At 39.7% G+C, this 16,729-nt stretch overlaps 1 protein-coding gene across 3 annotated transcripts; it reads left to right on the forward strand.

The window, feature by feature from the left end:
• The first annotated feature begins 322 nt into the window (after positions 1 to 322).
• On the forward strand, positions 323 to 3,825 carry LOC139920494 (uncharacterized). 3 transcript variants are annotated; one of them, XM_078291118.1, is made up of 4 exons: positions 323 to 422; positions 1,184 to 1,256; positions 1,512 to 2,220; positions 3,381 to 3,825. In XM_078291118.1, the coding sequence occupies exons 2-3, from the start codon at positions 1,238 to 1,240 to the stop codon at positions 2,210 to 2,212; spliced, it is 720 nt and encodes a 239-aa protein (XP_078147244.1). In that variant the 5' UTR covers positions 323 to 422; positions 1,184 to 1,237; the 3' UTR covers positions 2,213 to 2,220; positions 3,381 to 3,825. The 3 variants fall into 3 exon arrangements, with proteins under 3 accessions (XP_078147244.1, XP_071766617.2, XP_078147245.1); XM_071910516.2 differs by lacking the exon at positions 323 to 422 and having other exon boundaries at positions 1,512 to 1,691; positions 1,797 to 2,220; positions 3,381 to 3,816; XM_078291119.1 differs by lacking the exon at positions 323 to 422 and having other exon boundaries at positions 3,381 to 3,820.
• The last annotated feature ends 12,904 nt before the right edge of the window (positions 3,826 to 16,729 follow it).

Consider the following 16,729-nt stretch of genomic DNA (forward strand, 5'->3'; position numbering starts at 1 on the left):
TGAAATCCGTTTGGAGGTTTTTTTAGATATCCTGCTGACAGACAGACTTAACTGACAGGTGGAAATAGAAACTCCTTGGCAGAGGTAAATGTGCAAAAATGCAGAAAATCAAACAAGGGCTGAGTACTCTTTCATGACACTGTACAGTAAATGAGCTGTAAGTGCCCTTGCTCAGGGGCACCTCGGCAGTGCTAGGCTCTCTCTCGGTACTGGGGATAAAACCAGCAACCTTCCAACAACTAGCCAACCTGGCATACTCTGGAAAACAAGCCAGTTGGTGACGTCTCTCCACTTCTCACTCCACCTTTACAGTGTAATAGTTAAGAAAGGCATGATGAGACAGGAATGCAGAGGTGCAGCAGCACTTCAGAGTGCATCTCTTCTAATTTGACAGTCGAGTCGTCAGCTGCTGTCCAATTCACGTAAGTACACTGTTCTAATTTTCTGTTATCAGATATGCAACTTTAGCATAGGAAGGGAACTTTTTTCTAAAGCTTTCCAGGGAAAATTATGTGTTCAATATATTTTACAGCGATTTGAGATTTTTTTTTTTAGTTTATTGTAGAAGCAATGAAAGGAGCTATTGTGTTTTTATGATAATATAGGAATATTTTCCTCTTAATTTCAGTGTAACATTCAACAACTGCTTTAAAAGGGTCAGTCGAACATGTGAAACACAATTTCTTGTTAGATTCTAGAGAATGTGAGAATTTTTAATAAACTTCAACTTTCTCTTGAGCATTTTTTTCATTGAATGGCCTTATACAACCAACAATTGATGAAAGAGCATGCAAAGCATATGAGCATTGTCAGGTGAAAACCTCAGGAATCCAACTTTGGTGATTTAAACTTAAACTGAAGAATGACATGCTTCTCTATGGGTTGAAAAGGCTTATGAAACCCTTTCAAACCCATTGGATAAACTAATAATGCATGTCCATCAAGCTAAAAATGAGGCTGTTCTTAATTCCTGAAAAGTTGAGATTTTGGACATACGAGGTTTTAACCAGACAACAGCGATATATAAAACTAAAATGTGCCTGCTGTTCTTTTGTTGATGTACTATTATTTGTCCTCATAGACAAGCGTGATGAGCCAGTAACTTTTCATGTAACCAGTAAAACCAGTTTAACTGTGAGATGTAAACAGGCACCACCCTGTTTTTTTGTTTTTTTATATTTAGCACTGCATCATAAAGATTCATCTGCCACCAAGATAAACACACTGTCGCGGGAAAATGTTCAGTACTTCCTCAGGTAAGACTCTCTCTTCCCTTTCTCAAAGGAATGGAAGAGTTCTCACCTCAATTTTCTAACTGGAGTTAATTTCCAAAAGATTATTATTATTATTCAGTATTTCGAAGGTAGAAGATTTAGTATGTAAAAGTGTTATTTAGTTAAAAAAAGGACTTAAGTTCTCTACTATCATTTGCTTCAATCTTGCTCTGTTGGAGCGCTTATTTTGAAACGAAACTCTTAAATTCCTTCTGTCCTCTGATTGGTCCCCTACAGACACCCATCCCTCTGGCTACGACTGTGTCCCCCAGCCAGGTGTCCCGGGGTGTCCGGGGGGTCCTGAAGAAGGCCAACATGGACCTGGTGGACATGGACCTGGAAGCGGGCAACATCAAGGTTACCAGGGCAACCAAGAACGCAGACCCAGCCCTGACCGTCACCAGGGAGACCAAGGAGGCAGACGCAACCCTGACTGTTACCCGGGTGACCAAGGAGGCAGACGCAACCAGGGCGACCATGGAGGCAGATGCAACCCTGACCGTTACCCGGGTGACCAAGGAGGCAGACGCAGCCCCGACCGTAACCAGGGAGACCACGGAGGCAGACGCAGCCCCGACCGTTACCAGGGCAACCACGGAGGCAGACGCAGCCCCGACCGCTACCAGGGTGACCACGGAGGCAGACGCAGCCCCGACCGTTACCAGGGCGACCACGGAGGCAGACGCAGCCCCGCCCGTTACCAGGGCGACCACGGAGGCAGACGCAGCCCTGATCACCATGGAGACCGCGGTGGAAGCCCTGATCGTCACCGTAGAAACAGCAAGAGCCCTGGTCGTCGCCACAGTAGCGGCAGTGGCAGCTGTAGTGGCAGTGATAGTGATGGCGGGCATGGGCACGGCGGTCATGGGCGTAAACACAGGCATGGTCATGGTCATGGGCACAGGCGTGGACGGGGGCGTGGTCATAAGCACTGGTAGACATAAAGGTGAGATCCAAAGTATTTCAAGTTTATTAATGCCCACTGCACTCTAGAAGCAAGTTAAGATTAAAATAATAAATTTTGAAATATCATGTTGTTGATATCAGTTTAGAGGAAAGTTTTGCCTTTAAAAGCCCCTATGAAATGGTCTGACAGGGTTCAGCGCATCACACAGAGGAAAATCCTCTGGTCCAACATACTGTTACTTGTAGGTCTCGCCCTCCTGCACCCTTCCTATCAAATTAGCCAAATCACACCATGTGGTGACATCAGTATCATATGATTTAAATCAATAGTTGAATGTTGCTAATCTTAAGAAAAGACATACTTCATGTACTTGAACAAAATCACTCAGCTATTAGTTAAAGGTCATTAAGTAATCTATCAATCTCAATCAACTTATATAGAGGGCTTTCAGGCGATGTAACGTAACCCCTGGCGGCCATATTGGAGGTCTTCAGCTCTGTGACCAACTTATTATGTTTCCGTCTCAACAGATAGACATGGTTAATTTCTGTGCTGATCCATCTGATTGATTTAGTGTTTAGATAATGTCAGTTTAGCTAGCTAACCATAGTATCTGGTCAGCTAACCATCACTCTCTTGTTAACACATCTGATTAGCGCACTAGCATATCTAGTAGCAGCTAGCGTTAGCATGTTCACATTAACATCAGTGTGTTTGCTGGCTAGTTAGCTAGCTAACAGTTTGTTCAGGTTAACTGAGCTGACTCTTCTCAAGCTACAACTCAGAGTGTTTTGGAGTAGAGACTAGGGCTAAAGACAAGACAGTTTACTGTGTCACAGTAACCAAATCCACCTTATCACACTATTCACTTTTACTGAGAACGTTACTGAATGGATCTACAGCCACACCACAACAAGCTTTTTAGCTAGCTCTCTGTTTGGTTGTTACAGATTTAGACTTTATTAACCAAGATGGAGCCAGATGTGGTTCAAGGAAGATTTGAGAACTGCAAAGCCTCTATTGGCGTCCAGTAGGGATTTCATCAGTATCGATCCTGCACAAGTCTCTGGCATGCGTATTGAAGCTTATTCTACTGTTGACCTCATTGTACTGTAAATCACTGTGGATAAGAGTGTTAACTAAATTGCTACAATGTAACTGCAATGTAAATGTTTGTGTTTTCTTGTTTTGTCTCCCAGGCAGCAGACACAACCTGAAGAAACTCCGATGATCTACCTGCTGCTATTCTCTCTCTCTCTCTTTGAATTTCTCAATCCAAAAATATTAAATGATGTAGACTTTTTTTGATTGCACAACTGCTGTGGTGTACCCATAGTGGGCCTACTATGGCTATAGTACAGTATCAAATCATGTTGTACTCACACTGGACCCACTATAGCTATGGTACGGTATATTTATTTTGGTTTTCCATTGGAATACTGAGCAGGTTTAGTGTTTTTTTTGTGAAGAAACCCAACATGTCATCCTGCCAGCAGCCAGTGAAAGTGGACCAGAACAAAACATATTTGTAGTACGCTCCCAACACCAAACTCCACAAAATATAATGGAAAAACAGACTGTACTATGCCAGCATGGGTACAACAAAGTACACTTGTGCATTGAACAAAAACTATATGTAATATATATGTATTTCTGTATCCATATTCTAACAAAATAAATGGGATAAATTAGTTGAACAGTCTTTTGATTGCCTTGTAACCAGATCCTCTGTTGTAGCTTTGTTGTAATTTTATTGACTGATTGAGGAGGTTTTATTAAATAATGGAAACTAATCAGGAGAACAGTTGAACATGGAGCGTATGGAGGATTTCAGACAAACTCCACCGGTGCTGATGGGGTGCGAAAACTTAAGTGAGGTAAAAAAAAAAGAAAAGAAAAAAAGGGGAAATTATACTTCTGATAGGTAAAAGTTCCAGGTACAGTCTGTTAACTTGTATGAGTTGTATGTGTAAAAATACCTTTATTTATCGAGTATGGGGAGATTGAAAAACACAAACATATGTGTTTTGTTTTTGTTTGTTTGTTTTTTTTCATTTTATTTTCTACATTTCCATTTCTTATTGGAAGCATTTTGCTGACCATTTTGAGAGCAACTTACAATGAGGCCAACAGTAGAATAAAGGTAAATTTAAAACTCAAGGGTCAAAGCACCCTGTGTTAGAAAGTGCTAGAAAATTAGCACAGTTCAGAGCTAAGGACAGATGTAGAGGGAAATATTTATTTTATGATTGCAGATTAGAGGATGAAGATATGGGAGATAATGGATAATAATGGATTCTGATATCTTGAAAAGGTTGGTAGATTTTGGTTCACAAATAAAATTGAGGGTCAGCTGAGTTTAGGTGGGTTTATCCCTCTCTATATCCCTGCATAAGAACACAGTTCTGTCATTAACAGTAGAAAGTGACTTTGAAAAAATACCAAGACATTTTCTTTTATATACAAAAGTTAAGGATACGTAAACTCCCACACACTGCTCTTGCGATGCAAACACCGATTTATCGAAAGAGTACCATTTTGTTCTCCATGGACCTTCGGCAAGTCCTTAGCATTTCTCCGACACACCTGCACAGGATTTTCTTGTTTTGTGTACAAAAGTTTAAAAAAATATATATTTGTTACGACTGTGGCCGTACCCCCAGAAGATTCCCTTGTGTTTCCTTGTGTTTCCCCTTCTTTGTGCTCCCCTGTCTGTCTCTCTCTCTCTGTCTATGTTTTGTTTGTGTGTGTATTGGCGTGGGCGTGGACCCTTCCTCGTTCTCCTGGCTCCCGGCTCTGCTCATCCTGCACACCTGTCTGCAATCGGCTCATCACCTCTTCCAGTCTGCTCACCTGCCTCTCATCAGCTCATCAGCCTGCAGTATATCTACCCCCGGCTCTTCAACCATTCTGCGCCAGATTGTTGTTTCAACCACAGTGGTAGTTACGCTCAAGGCCAAATCTAGTTAAACTCCCAGTGACTTTGTTTCTCCGTGTTTCCTGTGACTAACCAGCCTCTCTTATCCCAGGACCATCACCCCCCTGCCTGCCACGCTTCCCCTCATCCCACGCTCACGCCAAGCCCCGCTCCTCCTCACCATCACTCCCCCCCTGCAGCCACCGGATTCCCGTTCCCTGCCATCAGCCCCTCATCCAGATCCTCCCTTACAATAAACCTTTTCCTTACCCTCACCACCCTGTCCGTGTCCTGCGCTTGGGTCCCACCTGTGTTCATAACAATATTTTTCTCGGACTTTTATATGCATTGCCATAGAAAATAAAGTTGATTTAACGTTTGCACATCAAAGAAAAGAGCCATAGCTTCTTTTTTTTTTTTCCCCCTGGACTCCAATGAGCATCTTTTTTTGCAGACAGACTTTAATGGTTTGTCGACGCATGAAGCAGCAGACACACTGGCATCTGCAGTAACAAAACTGTCTGGAATTAGCTTTGATTATATAAACTTTAAAGGGAGGCATTCCCAAACCTTGGCTGAATAATAACCCAATAAATGGCTTGCAAGGGACCACACCAAAACATGTAATCTGTTCATTTTTGACGGGAATGTTTTAAAACATGCACAAGATCTGAATATTTTTGCTTGAAAGTATAAAGAACTTAAGTGTTTTCTGAGTGAGCTACTTTTCAACTTAACTGAATTTCTAGGACAAATAAAATAAAAAATGTAACTGAAGTAGCTGCATGTTCGCAAAAACATTTCAGTCCTCTTTCCTCTTCTACTGCCAAAACAGACAGACATCAAAGGCTGTGTCGACTAACATTGACATAACCCTCGGCCTGACCCTGGGTTATGTTTTCATGTCTACAAAAACCCAGCAACCTGCACTGTAAACATGTCGAACGACAAGGTGATCCTGTCGAACGGGTGTCGGACACATGTCATTTTCTCACTGACAGAGAAAAGACAGGAATCCATCAGCAGTCACTTCAGAGTGAGATATTGAGTCAGATATAGCTTGATCTGCACTATAATCAACGAAATAGTTTCCTTTTGAAATGTTGTATATATATTTTGGGGGAAAAATTGCCTGAAGTTGAGGATTTATCATTAGACATGCTTTTTGGGTTAGTGACGTTTAGTACTTTTAAAAATGAAGTTAAAAACGGCCATGAATCTCAACATTAGAGCATCACAAAAACACAAATTTCCTTGTGGTTCTTGTCCTGAAATGGACAATGAGACAAAACCACATAATCATTACATTATAACAACTTGGTAAAATAGATAAATTACCACTCTGAATTTCATTTGATCTTTTTCTCATCATTCAGCTCTTCTATAACATGTAAACACTATTTGACAAATAAACTGGAGAATAAACCCGTTTAGTCGGGTTTAAGCTGTAAAAGGTAACTTTGCACGTTGGCGGCTCCAAGTGGCAGCGAGAGGTAACTGATTGAAAACTTGGAACTTCATTACACAGAAATCCTGTGCGGCGGCGTCAGTAAACCAGTCTGTGATGCTTTATACCAAAGGGAAGAGAGTGGAAAAAGATTACTTTAGAAATAGGATTAGGATTTCACTCTTAAATTTTGATTTGTCACTTCCATAAGCAGTAAAAGTTCTTTTAAATAAGTAATAAAGGAAATCCCAGTCAAACCTACTGGAACAATAAACGATAAGATGGACTTCAAGAATCCCACATGTAATAAAACGATGAGTACTTCTAACAACAGATATATATGAGCAGTGAAGTCTCAGGTCTTGCTCTGGCTCTTCTATTTAAAATCATCCAAGATCTGGCTTTTTATTTAGTGTCAAAACAAGGTCAAGACAGCAGAGTCCAGCGACCAGTTTGTATCAGACAAACTGCTTTAATGTTCATGTTGAGAAAATATTAACATAGTAACACCACTGGTATGTAAAGGTAAAAAGTTCACATTAGATGGCTGGATTTTTACATAAACATCTTGCCTGCAGCAGCTTTAGCCGCTAAAAACTCTTTGCTCTACCCTCCACTACAGTTCTGCCTGCAACACAGTTTCACAAAATTTTGTGAAATGAGCACAAACTCTGAAACTCAGATTACATACTGTGGACAGGAATGATGTTCAGATTAGGTTCCTCCACCAGTAAATTATGTGCCAACAGCAGGAATTGTTCTGGACATTTGGTCACATGAAAAGGTTAGCTAACGCTTCAGTTTAGCAGTTAAAACAGTTTGCTTCAGGTTAGCTTCAGGTTTTGCTCATGGTTCAATAAATGAAAACTTGTTGTCATGAGTTGGGAATTGAACCCAGGTCGTCACCCATCCGCCCCTCCGACCTCCGACCTCCACACACTGTCCACCGTCAAACTACTTCATGTTTCTAGTCCTGTCTCCACTTAATCCTTTCCTGCTGGAGAAACGCATTTCTAACACTTATCCTTGCATTTTAAGACATTGCCCTCATTTCACAAAATTTTGTGAAGCCAGACTGCTGACCGAGGCTACAGCCCTCGATTTGACTTCAACTCTTATATCACATAATCACAGTCAATAAAAGGCAAGTCCCTGTAACGATTCTCCACCTCCCAACAGAGCTGGAGAGCCTGAGCGACGATATCCTCCGACATCTTGTGAGCAAACTCCAGTAGCGGTCTGCTGACCGGTCGCAGTGGGACGTCCAGCCGGTAATCGACCGCTAACACTTCCTCTGGATCGACAAAACGCTTCGCCTCCTTCAGGCCTGCAGCCTCTCCCGGTGTGATGAAGGCCTCCGTCTCGTCTTCTCCTCGTTTCTCGATGATAGTCTTCATCGGTTTGTCTGATCGGGTCCGAGAACAACATCTCGACTCGCTGCTTCCCATTTCAAACACGCAGCAGAACTGTTCGTTTAGCGGTCACAACTTTCCAAGAAGTCTGACTCTCCAGCGGTTTCCATGACTGTGGAAATGACCAAGAAACATGAAAGACGAGTTTTAACTCAAATAATGCTGCATGTAGTATATTTTGTGTTTACATTATGTAGATTATATATTTGTATCCTGTAACTACCTAATGTAGATAACTATTACATCAACATATTATATAGTGATGAAACGATTGGTCGATGAATTGATTAGTCGATTGACAGAAAAAAAACGATACTTTGATTATCGTTTGTCAAGTTATCAAGTAAAAATACAGAATATCACAACTTCTCAAATGCTAAGATTTGCTGCTTTTCTCTGTTTCATATTCTAATTTTTTTGGTAGTAAGTAAGCAATTTTAAGATTTGTGATGGGCATCATTTTTGACATTTTATAGACTAAATGAGTAATCAATTAATTGGAAAAAGTAATCGATAGATTAATTAATAATGAAAATAATCATTAGTTGCAGCTAATTATTAGGTATTATAAGCTAATTATTATTATACATATACAGCTACATATATAGCTATTATACATATTTATACTATATATAATCATACACCACTAACAATACTAATAATTATTATATACTATACAAATATCACCTAATTCACACTACATTTGCACATCTAATTCATAGGTTCATGCTGCCTCTAATGCACAACATTCTCTTTGCTTTTTTAAATATTGTTTCTTTATAGTAGTGTTTCTGTGTGTACTGTGTACCTTTTTCTTTCTTGTCCTTGATATGTTCCTTTTACTATCTGTTTAATGCTATTGTCGAAATAGTCCGCAAGTAAGCTTTTCATTACAGTGTGTGTACTATAGACTTTGCATATGACACATAAACTTGAACTTGATATAGCTCCAAGCAGACGTTACAGCCTGCTGTTAAAGTAAATCACAGTACAGCTGTCAAATCTGAGTGACACTTTGTCTTTACTCAAACATCTTTAACTGAAGCGTTTTATTCCAAAACACTGTATATACATTTTGGTCAAGCTGTCAAATCAAAATAACTTTCCCCAAACATCCTAACATGTTAAGGTTTTTAACAGGATCTTATGCCACTACAAGGGCAAAAATCAAATAACATTACCTCAAAAATATTAAAGTACATGAACATTTTACCTTCTGGTCTGTGTTTCAGCTCTTCCCTTGTCACTGCAGGTCTCAGCAGGTTTATTTAAGGTTTCCAAATCTCTCCAGAGCTGCTGGAAAACAACCAGTTTAACCAGTTTCCTCTGCTGCTGGTTAGTGGGAGGAGCAGAAACTCTGAGCACATTACAGAGCAAATGTAAACATGAGGCGGACGATCTTAGATTCAAATGCAAGATTAGTTTAGATTAAGATGCTAGAGTATTTTAGATTTAAATACAAGATTATTCTATTTTAAATGAGACTCAAATACAAGATTAGTTTAGATTTTAGTTTAGATGAGATAAAAAAATATACGTTTACATTAATACAAGTTAATTATAGTTTAGTTATTTATATTTTATAGATTTGATTAGGTATTAAAATCCTAGTTTAGATTAAAATATAAATGTAGTTTAATTTAAAATAATTTAAAAAAGTGTTTAGTTTAGCGTACATAAAAATGCATATTTAGTTTAAATCAGTTCAGTTCGGTTTAGTTTAGTTTGACTTCAGTTTAGTTTTAGCTTTGTTTCATTTGGTTCAGTTGGCTGGAAGTTTAGTTCATTAGGGGCCGGACAGCCCTGCTGCCGGTGTGTTTCTGTGTATTATTAGGGCACGCAGCACTGCAACCCTTTTTTTCCTTCTTTTTCTTCTCCTTCTCCTTTTCCCTCTCCTTCTTCTTCTTCTTCTTTGCAAAAAGTATCTGCAGTCAAAATTTGGCAGATATGTCAAGATTTACCTAAATTCAATCAATTGCCGCTTGCAGCTATATTTAAAAGTTGAAATTTTATTGAAATAAGTGCTGCTTGGTGGATTATATACATGCTGAAATGAACAATAGAATGTAAATATTCAGAAAGGGTGTTGAGTCATATTTTAAAGTGTATATACCTTCGACGATGAGCAAGGCCACATTAAATTGCCAGATTTTTGAATGCTGTTTGGTGTACAGCTCCCTCCATACAAGAAAGTTGCTTTGGGGCTGAGCACAACTGTTCCAAACTGAAGTTTCACTGACACCTGCTGTTGTAATGATGGAACTGAGTGTGAGCCACACAACCTGCCTCACCAGGTGAACACAATCTATGTGAAAATGCAGCAAGCAAATATATCACTTTTAATGTTAAAATACTGACAGAAATGAACTAAGTGCATGTTTACATACCTGGCACCACTTCAAACATTCTCAGTATAATTGCATTGCAAATTGTATTATTGCTTTGCATTTGAAAGCAGCCAGCAACATGCAGTTAGAGAGTCTGCAAGTTTATATTGTAAGTTTATCCAAGGAAATTCTGAATTATGCATTGAATAACGGAAGCATGTCCACTCCAAATATTTAGAAGGCTCTTACCTATGGTCAGAAAAAGTCACTAGATTTGTCGCTAGTCACTGTTGAGAAATAAAGTCGCTAGGGGGTCTGAAAAGTCGGTAAGTGGGTAACAGTGGTCGTGTGCTAGCTAACCTGAATAACCATATTATCTGAGTGCAAGTGAACTTGGTCGGTCATCAGTTCATTTGACAAAAACAGCTATAGATTCAATTACCGTTATATTTTGTCTCAAGCGCTCTACAGAAATAAAATTATACAGGCAGTACATTTTTTTAGAGAATGGGTGTGTCAGGGGTGGTGGGTTGGAAATGGAGGTATGTGTTATGGTAAATGTGGGAAAATGGTAAACTAGTAAATCGAGAGGACCTTGTTCTCCTTCTCATAGGCCTTCAGCTTACTGTGCTGCTTCTGCTTCTCCTTTTTCACCTCCTTTCTCTGTGTTGGAGTCAGGACATTAATGACTCTCCTCAGCATGGAAGGCTTCCTGGACCTTTTTCTTCCAACTCTTTTTTTTTATCATCCTCTCCAGAGCTGCCCATCTGTACCTCTACGCCGTTGTATTTGACCTGTTGGTGGAGAGCCTCCTCCTCCGTCTCACAGGCCTTGAGCTGCATGTCCTGCTCCAAGGTGTTTTTTTCCTGGAGCATTTTGTTGTGCTCCTCCATTTTTTGACCTTAGTAGTGCCTTCTCTACCTCATGGGCCTCGAACTTCATGGTCTGCTCCTTGGCGCCTAAGGCCTCTCTCTGCAGAGCGAGTCCTTCAGCTCCTTAACTTCTTGGCAGAGGGCCACCTCGTCTTGTCGGAGGACCTTGTTGACACTGTTTCTCAGGGCAATTTTTTGAAGAGAACAGCTACACCACCTGAACAGGCAACTGTTTGTGAAACTATCCACACCAGTGATTGCAATTTTACCGTGTTTACCTCAAAAACTGTATGGTTTACTTTCCAGTTTAATAATGAGTTATTATGTTAAGCACTGAGAGTTGGTGTATCAGTGCAAACAACAAAAAGCTGTACCTGAACTGTGATTTAATGTTATTTTATGTTAATGTTAACTCCTTATCTGAGTGTTGGGTAGTTTTACACACCTGAAATAAGTAAAAAATGTCGAGTTAAAGGGATAGTTCGGTATTTTGAACCCTGCGCCCAAATAATGTTTTCCATCATGATCCCTAGAAACCATAACTTCGCTAGCCGCCTGCTCCGCCCGTCCAGTAACACCGGGCTGCCCCTCCCACTCTACTGCAATGGAAACCTAGGGGCATACACGACAGTCTTTGAAAACTAAGATAAACGTTGTTTTGCAAAACATGACACTCACAGTGTAATCATACCTGTGTCAGTATGTTATCCTGAAAAAATAGTTTCTCTCTTTCTGTCAGCAGTTATGTTTGGAGACAATAGAATTCTTCTGGCTCTCGTTTTTGCTGCATTCGTGAAGAGGCATGTGTCTGGCAGGCTTTACACGTGGATTTGTTTACAAAGCTGTAACTGGCTAGCTAGAAGTCCGTGTTTGCATCTGTTTACCCTGCAATAGCTTAGAGTTTGCTACAGATACTCAGCTCCTCTCATCTACGTGTATCGTGGACACTTGATATAAAAACGGGCTGCACCGCCAACATCAAGCCCGAACGCCCCGGGGTAAATAACAAGCACGTCCATTCAAATTCTCCCGGAAAAACAGAGAACGTAATTGACGTTACTTATGTCAAATGCGCGAGCATGTGCAGAAAGAGGCGAGATAGTCCAACCAAAGAAAGTAATCAGAATGAGTGTTTACATGACGACATTTTACGTGTGTTAAGTCTCGTGATTGGCACAGCACCGCGTATGGTCAGCTGTCATCATAACATTTATTTAGCTTCATATGTTTTTGCCAGATTTAAAGATAAGAGTCATTTCAGGTCAAGATTCACACTTTCAGACAGATGTTTGATGGTTTGATTAGATGGCATTTTACCAAACTTATCCCATGTCATAACTCAATCCTAAAACATCATAACTCAAAATACAAGTCTTCATTTTCTTGTGTGACCCAATCTACCCAGGCCTAAATTATTACTACTACCACCACCACCACTACTACTACTACTACTACTAATAATAATAATAATAATAATAATAATAATAATGATAATAATAATAATGGTAATAGCAGCAACAACAACATCTGCACATAAAACAACTTTTATTGGCGCAATGAAAAAAAAAACCCGGACATTTTGGCCCTTGGCTTGGCATGCTTGACATAATTTGGCCCTTGGGGAAAACTAATTGGGGAACCCTATTCTATAGAGTACAACAGGTGGTGACATCATCTGACACCAAAGACCAGCCAATAGCAGATGGACAGTGCTGGCCCAGCCCTGGCAGTGTTAGTGCCTTGCTCGACCCATCGAGCTACACAGGGATCAGTGGCCGTGGTTTTTGATTGACATTTAGGTATCAGAGCGGAAGGAACAAAAATTACTTTAGTTTACTTAGTTTGGATTTGATATTGTAAATGACAAGCAATATAATTAATGGGACTGAATGGCATCTACAAGGTAAGAAACCCCAATCTCATAACGGCGCGTAAACATCAACGGGCCAGTCTGGAAAATGAGGCTAACTTTCACCAACACCTGAGGAATCCTTACTAAGTTAGATGGATCTGGGTGGGGGCCCAGTGTGATGTCTTATCAGGGGCCCCAGTATTTCTACCAGCACCCCTGGGTTTAGAAATACTACTAACTGGACCTTAGCAGAGTAACACTTTGCCCACAGTGAACGACAGTAATTTTTAGGCCAGATAGTACTGCCATTCACAATGCTTGAAAATGAGCCAAGGGAGCAACAATAAATGAGAAATAAGAATGTGTATTTCTATTTAAAAGCCATTATTATAACTTATGTTGTTATTACTAACCTATAGTCAACCTATTTTGCAGTAGTCCACTGTTTTAATGTTTACCATCTTCATAGGCTTGATATTATTTTGTGTTTTCTGCCTTTTGATTTATTTATTTATTTTTTTAATCTGCCTTTACAAAAAACATAATATATGAAATATGACAATTCCCCATAGTCAAATTGCCAAAATGACAGCTGACCACAGTGTCATAATGCAGATATTCCCCCCCCCCCTCCCTCTCCCTCTCTCTCTCTCTCTCTCTCTCTCTCTCTCTCTCGCTCGCTCTGATTTACTTTCACTTTCACAAGGGTGTGTCGCAGATTATTCTCAGCATCAAAACGTATTGTAACCAGCGGTATACAGTGTATTTTACTGACTCTATCCCAGCAGATAGCTCATTTAGAGTAGAAAAAGAGGAAATCTACAACTCAGCTGTTAAAGGTTTGTCTGTCTGCTGAAGCCTTCCCGTTTTGACTAGCGGCCAAGTGGCAAGCGGCTAGCGGCAAGCATCTTCCAAGGTAACATTATTGTTTCATGAATACACCAGCTGACATTGTAGGCTCGCACCTGCTGCTTGCATTCATAGTGCCATAATATCCAACATTTGTTCTCTTTGTGACCATAGAGAACATTGTTTTATTTGTGACTTTTTAGTGGAAGCCTGATAAACTCTAGTTAGGTTGTAATCTCAATTCATTGCATTGGTGAAATATGCAGGAAGTGTCAGAACTAGTGTGAAAGCTCAGATACATGTTGTGTTTCTGTTCTGTTCTGTTCTGTTCTGTTCTGTTCTGTTCTGTTCTGTTCTGTTGTAAGGGACCACAATGGAAATAAGCCTTAAGGCTTTTTTGTGCTATCACAACAGTTTCTATTATTTTATGGCACTCACTGCTTGAGTGTCTTTTTCTTTGCAGAGCCGTAATTTTATGAAATTGTCAAATATTCATTAATTTATTCATACTGTTAATACACTGTGTACAAAACACTACAACCTTTTGCGTATTTAAAGTTTCAGTCATCCCCAAGGCTTAAAAATCTTTCTCTCTAAAACATGGGCAGTTAATTTGTTGGAAAGAACAGGTCTTCCTAGCATTTTGTACATGCATTCATTCAGCTGATGGTTCAATACACAATACTGGGTTCACGGTTTGATATTATAAGCCTGAAAAGTAAAAAACAGTAAAGCATACAGTACATATGCGCAACCAGGGAAATTTCTTTCTAGATAAGTAGTTTAAAGAGAAACAACTCAGACCTCTAAAACTATATTTAGGACTCAATCTTCATTTAAACATTAAGACCAATCTCATCTCCAAATAAGCCTGAAGAGTTGACATTGACATTCTGAATGATGTTTCTTAGATAATAGACAGCAGAAATCGTTTTGTTTTTTTTAACTCCACGATGTATATGTATAATTCACAGGTCACAAACCTTCATTTCATTCCTAACATTCATATTTGGCATTGTCATACTGTCATGAGTGAGCACAACACCAGAAGTGATATATCCTGTAATGGAAACCTTGTTGTAATGAATCAGTCCAGCTAACAACATGTTGGGTGTGTTTGTGTAAAGGTGTTCGCTCTACTATGAGTCAGTCTGAGGAGAGAGAGGAGGGGCTCCCTCCCTCTAAAACCACTCTGTCTGGGGAACATGACAGCCGGACCAAAGCTAAGAGGTAAGATGAGGATCTCTAACTGTCCATGACTGTTCTCCATCTCAGAGCTCAGCAGTGAAATCATTACAGCATCATTATTCAGAGTAAAAGCTCTGTCTCTGTTGTGTTGAAGCCCAGTCCAGCAGGAGAGACCAGACTCCCCTGAACCCAGCTGTGTGTCCATGAAGAGTGACCGGTCTATGGATCCTCCTATTAAATTTAAAGATAAACATCCTTCTGAAAATATGTAAGTCATTATTTTAGTATGTTAGCATTACTAAGAAAGTAAAATTGTCTTCTTCATAAGGACACACATACCTTCACTGTGTTCATAATGTTTCTATCAGGATCCAGCAGGAGAGACCAGACTCCCCTGAACCCAGCTGTGTATCCATGAAGAGTGGCCACTCTATGGATCCTCCTATTTATTTTAAAAGAAAACATTCTGACAAAAAAAAAAAGAAGAAAAAAAAAAGACAATCTTCTGAAACAAAGTAAGTCAAGATAATGTTACTATATAATGTTAGCATTAACAAAGCTTTTAAAAGATGTAACATTGGTCTTGTTTTTTAACCATTTCTGTGTGAGAAAGTTTGGAAGCTACTATAGAAGCTGTTGAGGAAGGGGAGAACGTTACTCATTCACTCTCCTCTCACAGATTTTCTATCTGGTTCTGGGATTTTAACTGGTGACCTTCTGCTCAAAATCCTGATTTTCTTGAGGTTAAAATACCCTTCTTTTGTCAATCCTGTGTTCCTATCAGGATCCAGCAGGAGAGACCAGACTATCCTGAGCCCAGCTGTGTGTCCATGAAGAGTGACTGGTCTATGGATCGCCCGATTTATTTTAAAAGACAACATTCTTCTAAAACAACGCAAGTCAACATAATGTTAATATTTAATTTTAGCATTAATAAAGAATTTTAAAGATGTAACATTGCTCTTGCTTTTTAACCTTTTTCATGTAGAGAAAGTTTGGCAGCTACAATAGAAGCTGTTGAGGAACGGGGGGAGAATGTTTCTCATTCACTCTCCTGTCACAGATTTTCTATCTGGTTCTGGGATTTGACCTGGTGACCTTCTGGTCAAAATCCCGGCCCTTCATACAAATTTTAAATTGTAAAATTGTTTTCTTCATAAGGACACAGATATCTTCACTGTGCTCATAATATGTTTCTATCCAACCTGATCTCACACAAATACGTGAGATGAACACATTTCCCAAACCTTAGCCAAGTTGTATTACTTGCCTAAAGTTGACCTTTAGCCAACCTGTAGGTAAAAATGGTCTGTCGAATTTGTGCTGTTGAGGGAAAATATTTACTGAATTTGCAGGCTCATAAACCACACTGTTTGTGTTGCTGGCCAGTTGCCTGGGATTTGTTTAGAACAGTGCAAAATAGCTGACTGCATAAGGCATAGAGTATTAATGTATGCGTTTGAATTTGGTATAGCCTAATAATAAGAGGTATTATTTATGAATTTATTTTGACAGTAAGGGTTAGGGTAAAAGGAAATGCCTCTAATGGTTTTGATGTGGAGCGCAGAGTTTAAGTTTGATAGCGGTCTGTCTGCTGTAGGATCTCACCTTCACGGCTCCTGCAAAGAGATTCTTGAAATCTCACGACTAGATGAACGACACATTTCATACTACTTGAGTTCTG

This window comes from Centroberyx gerrardi, chromosome 21 (genome assembly GCF_048128805.1).
Source record: "Centroberyx gerrardi isolate f3 chromosome 21, fCenGer3.hap1.cur.20231027, whole genome shotgun sequence".
Lineage (NCBI taxonomy): Eukaryota > Metazoa > Chordata > Actinopteri > Beryciformes > Berycidae > Centroberyx > Centroberyx gerrardi.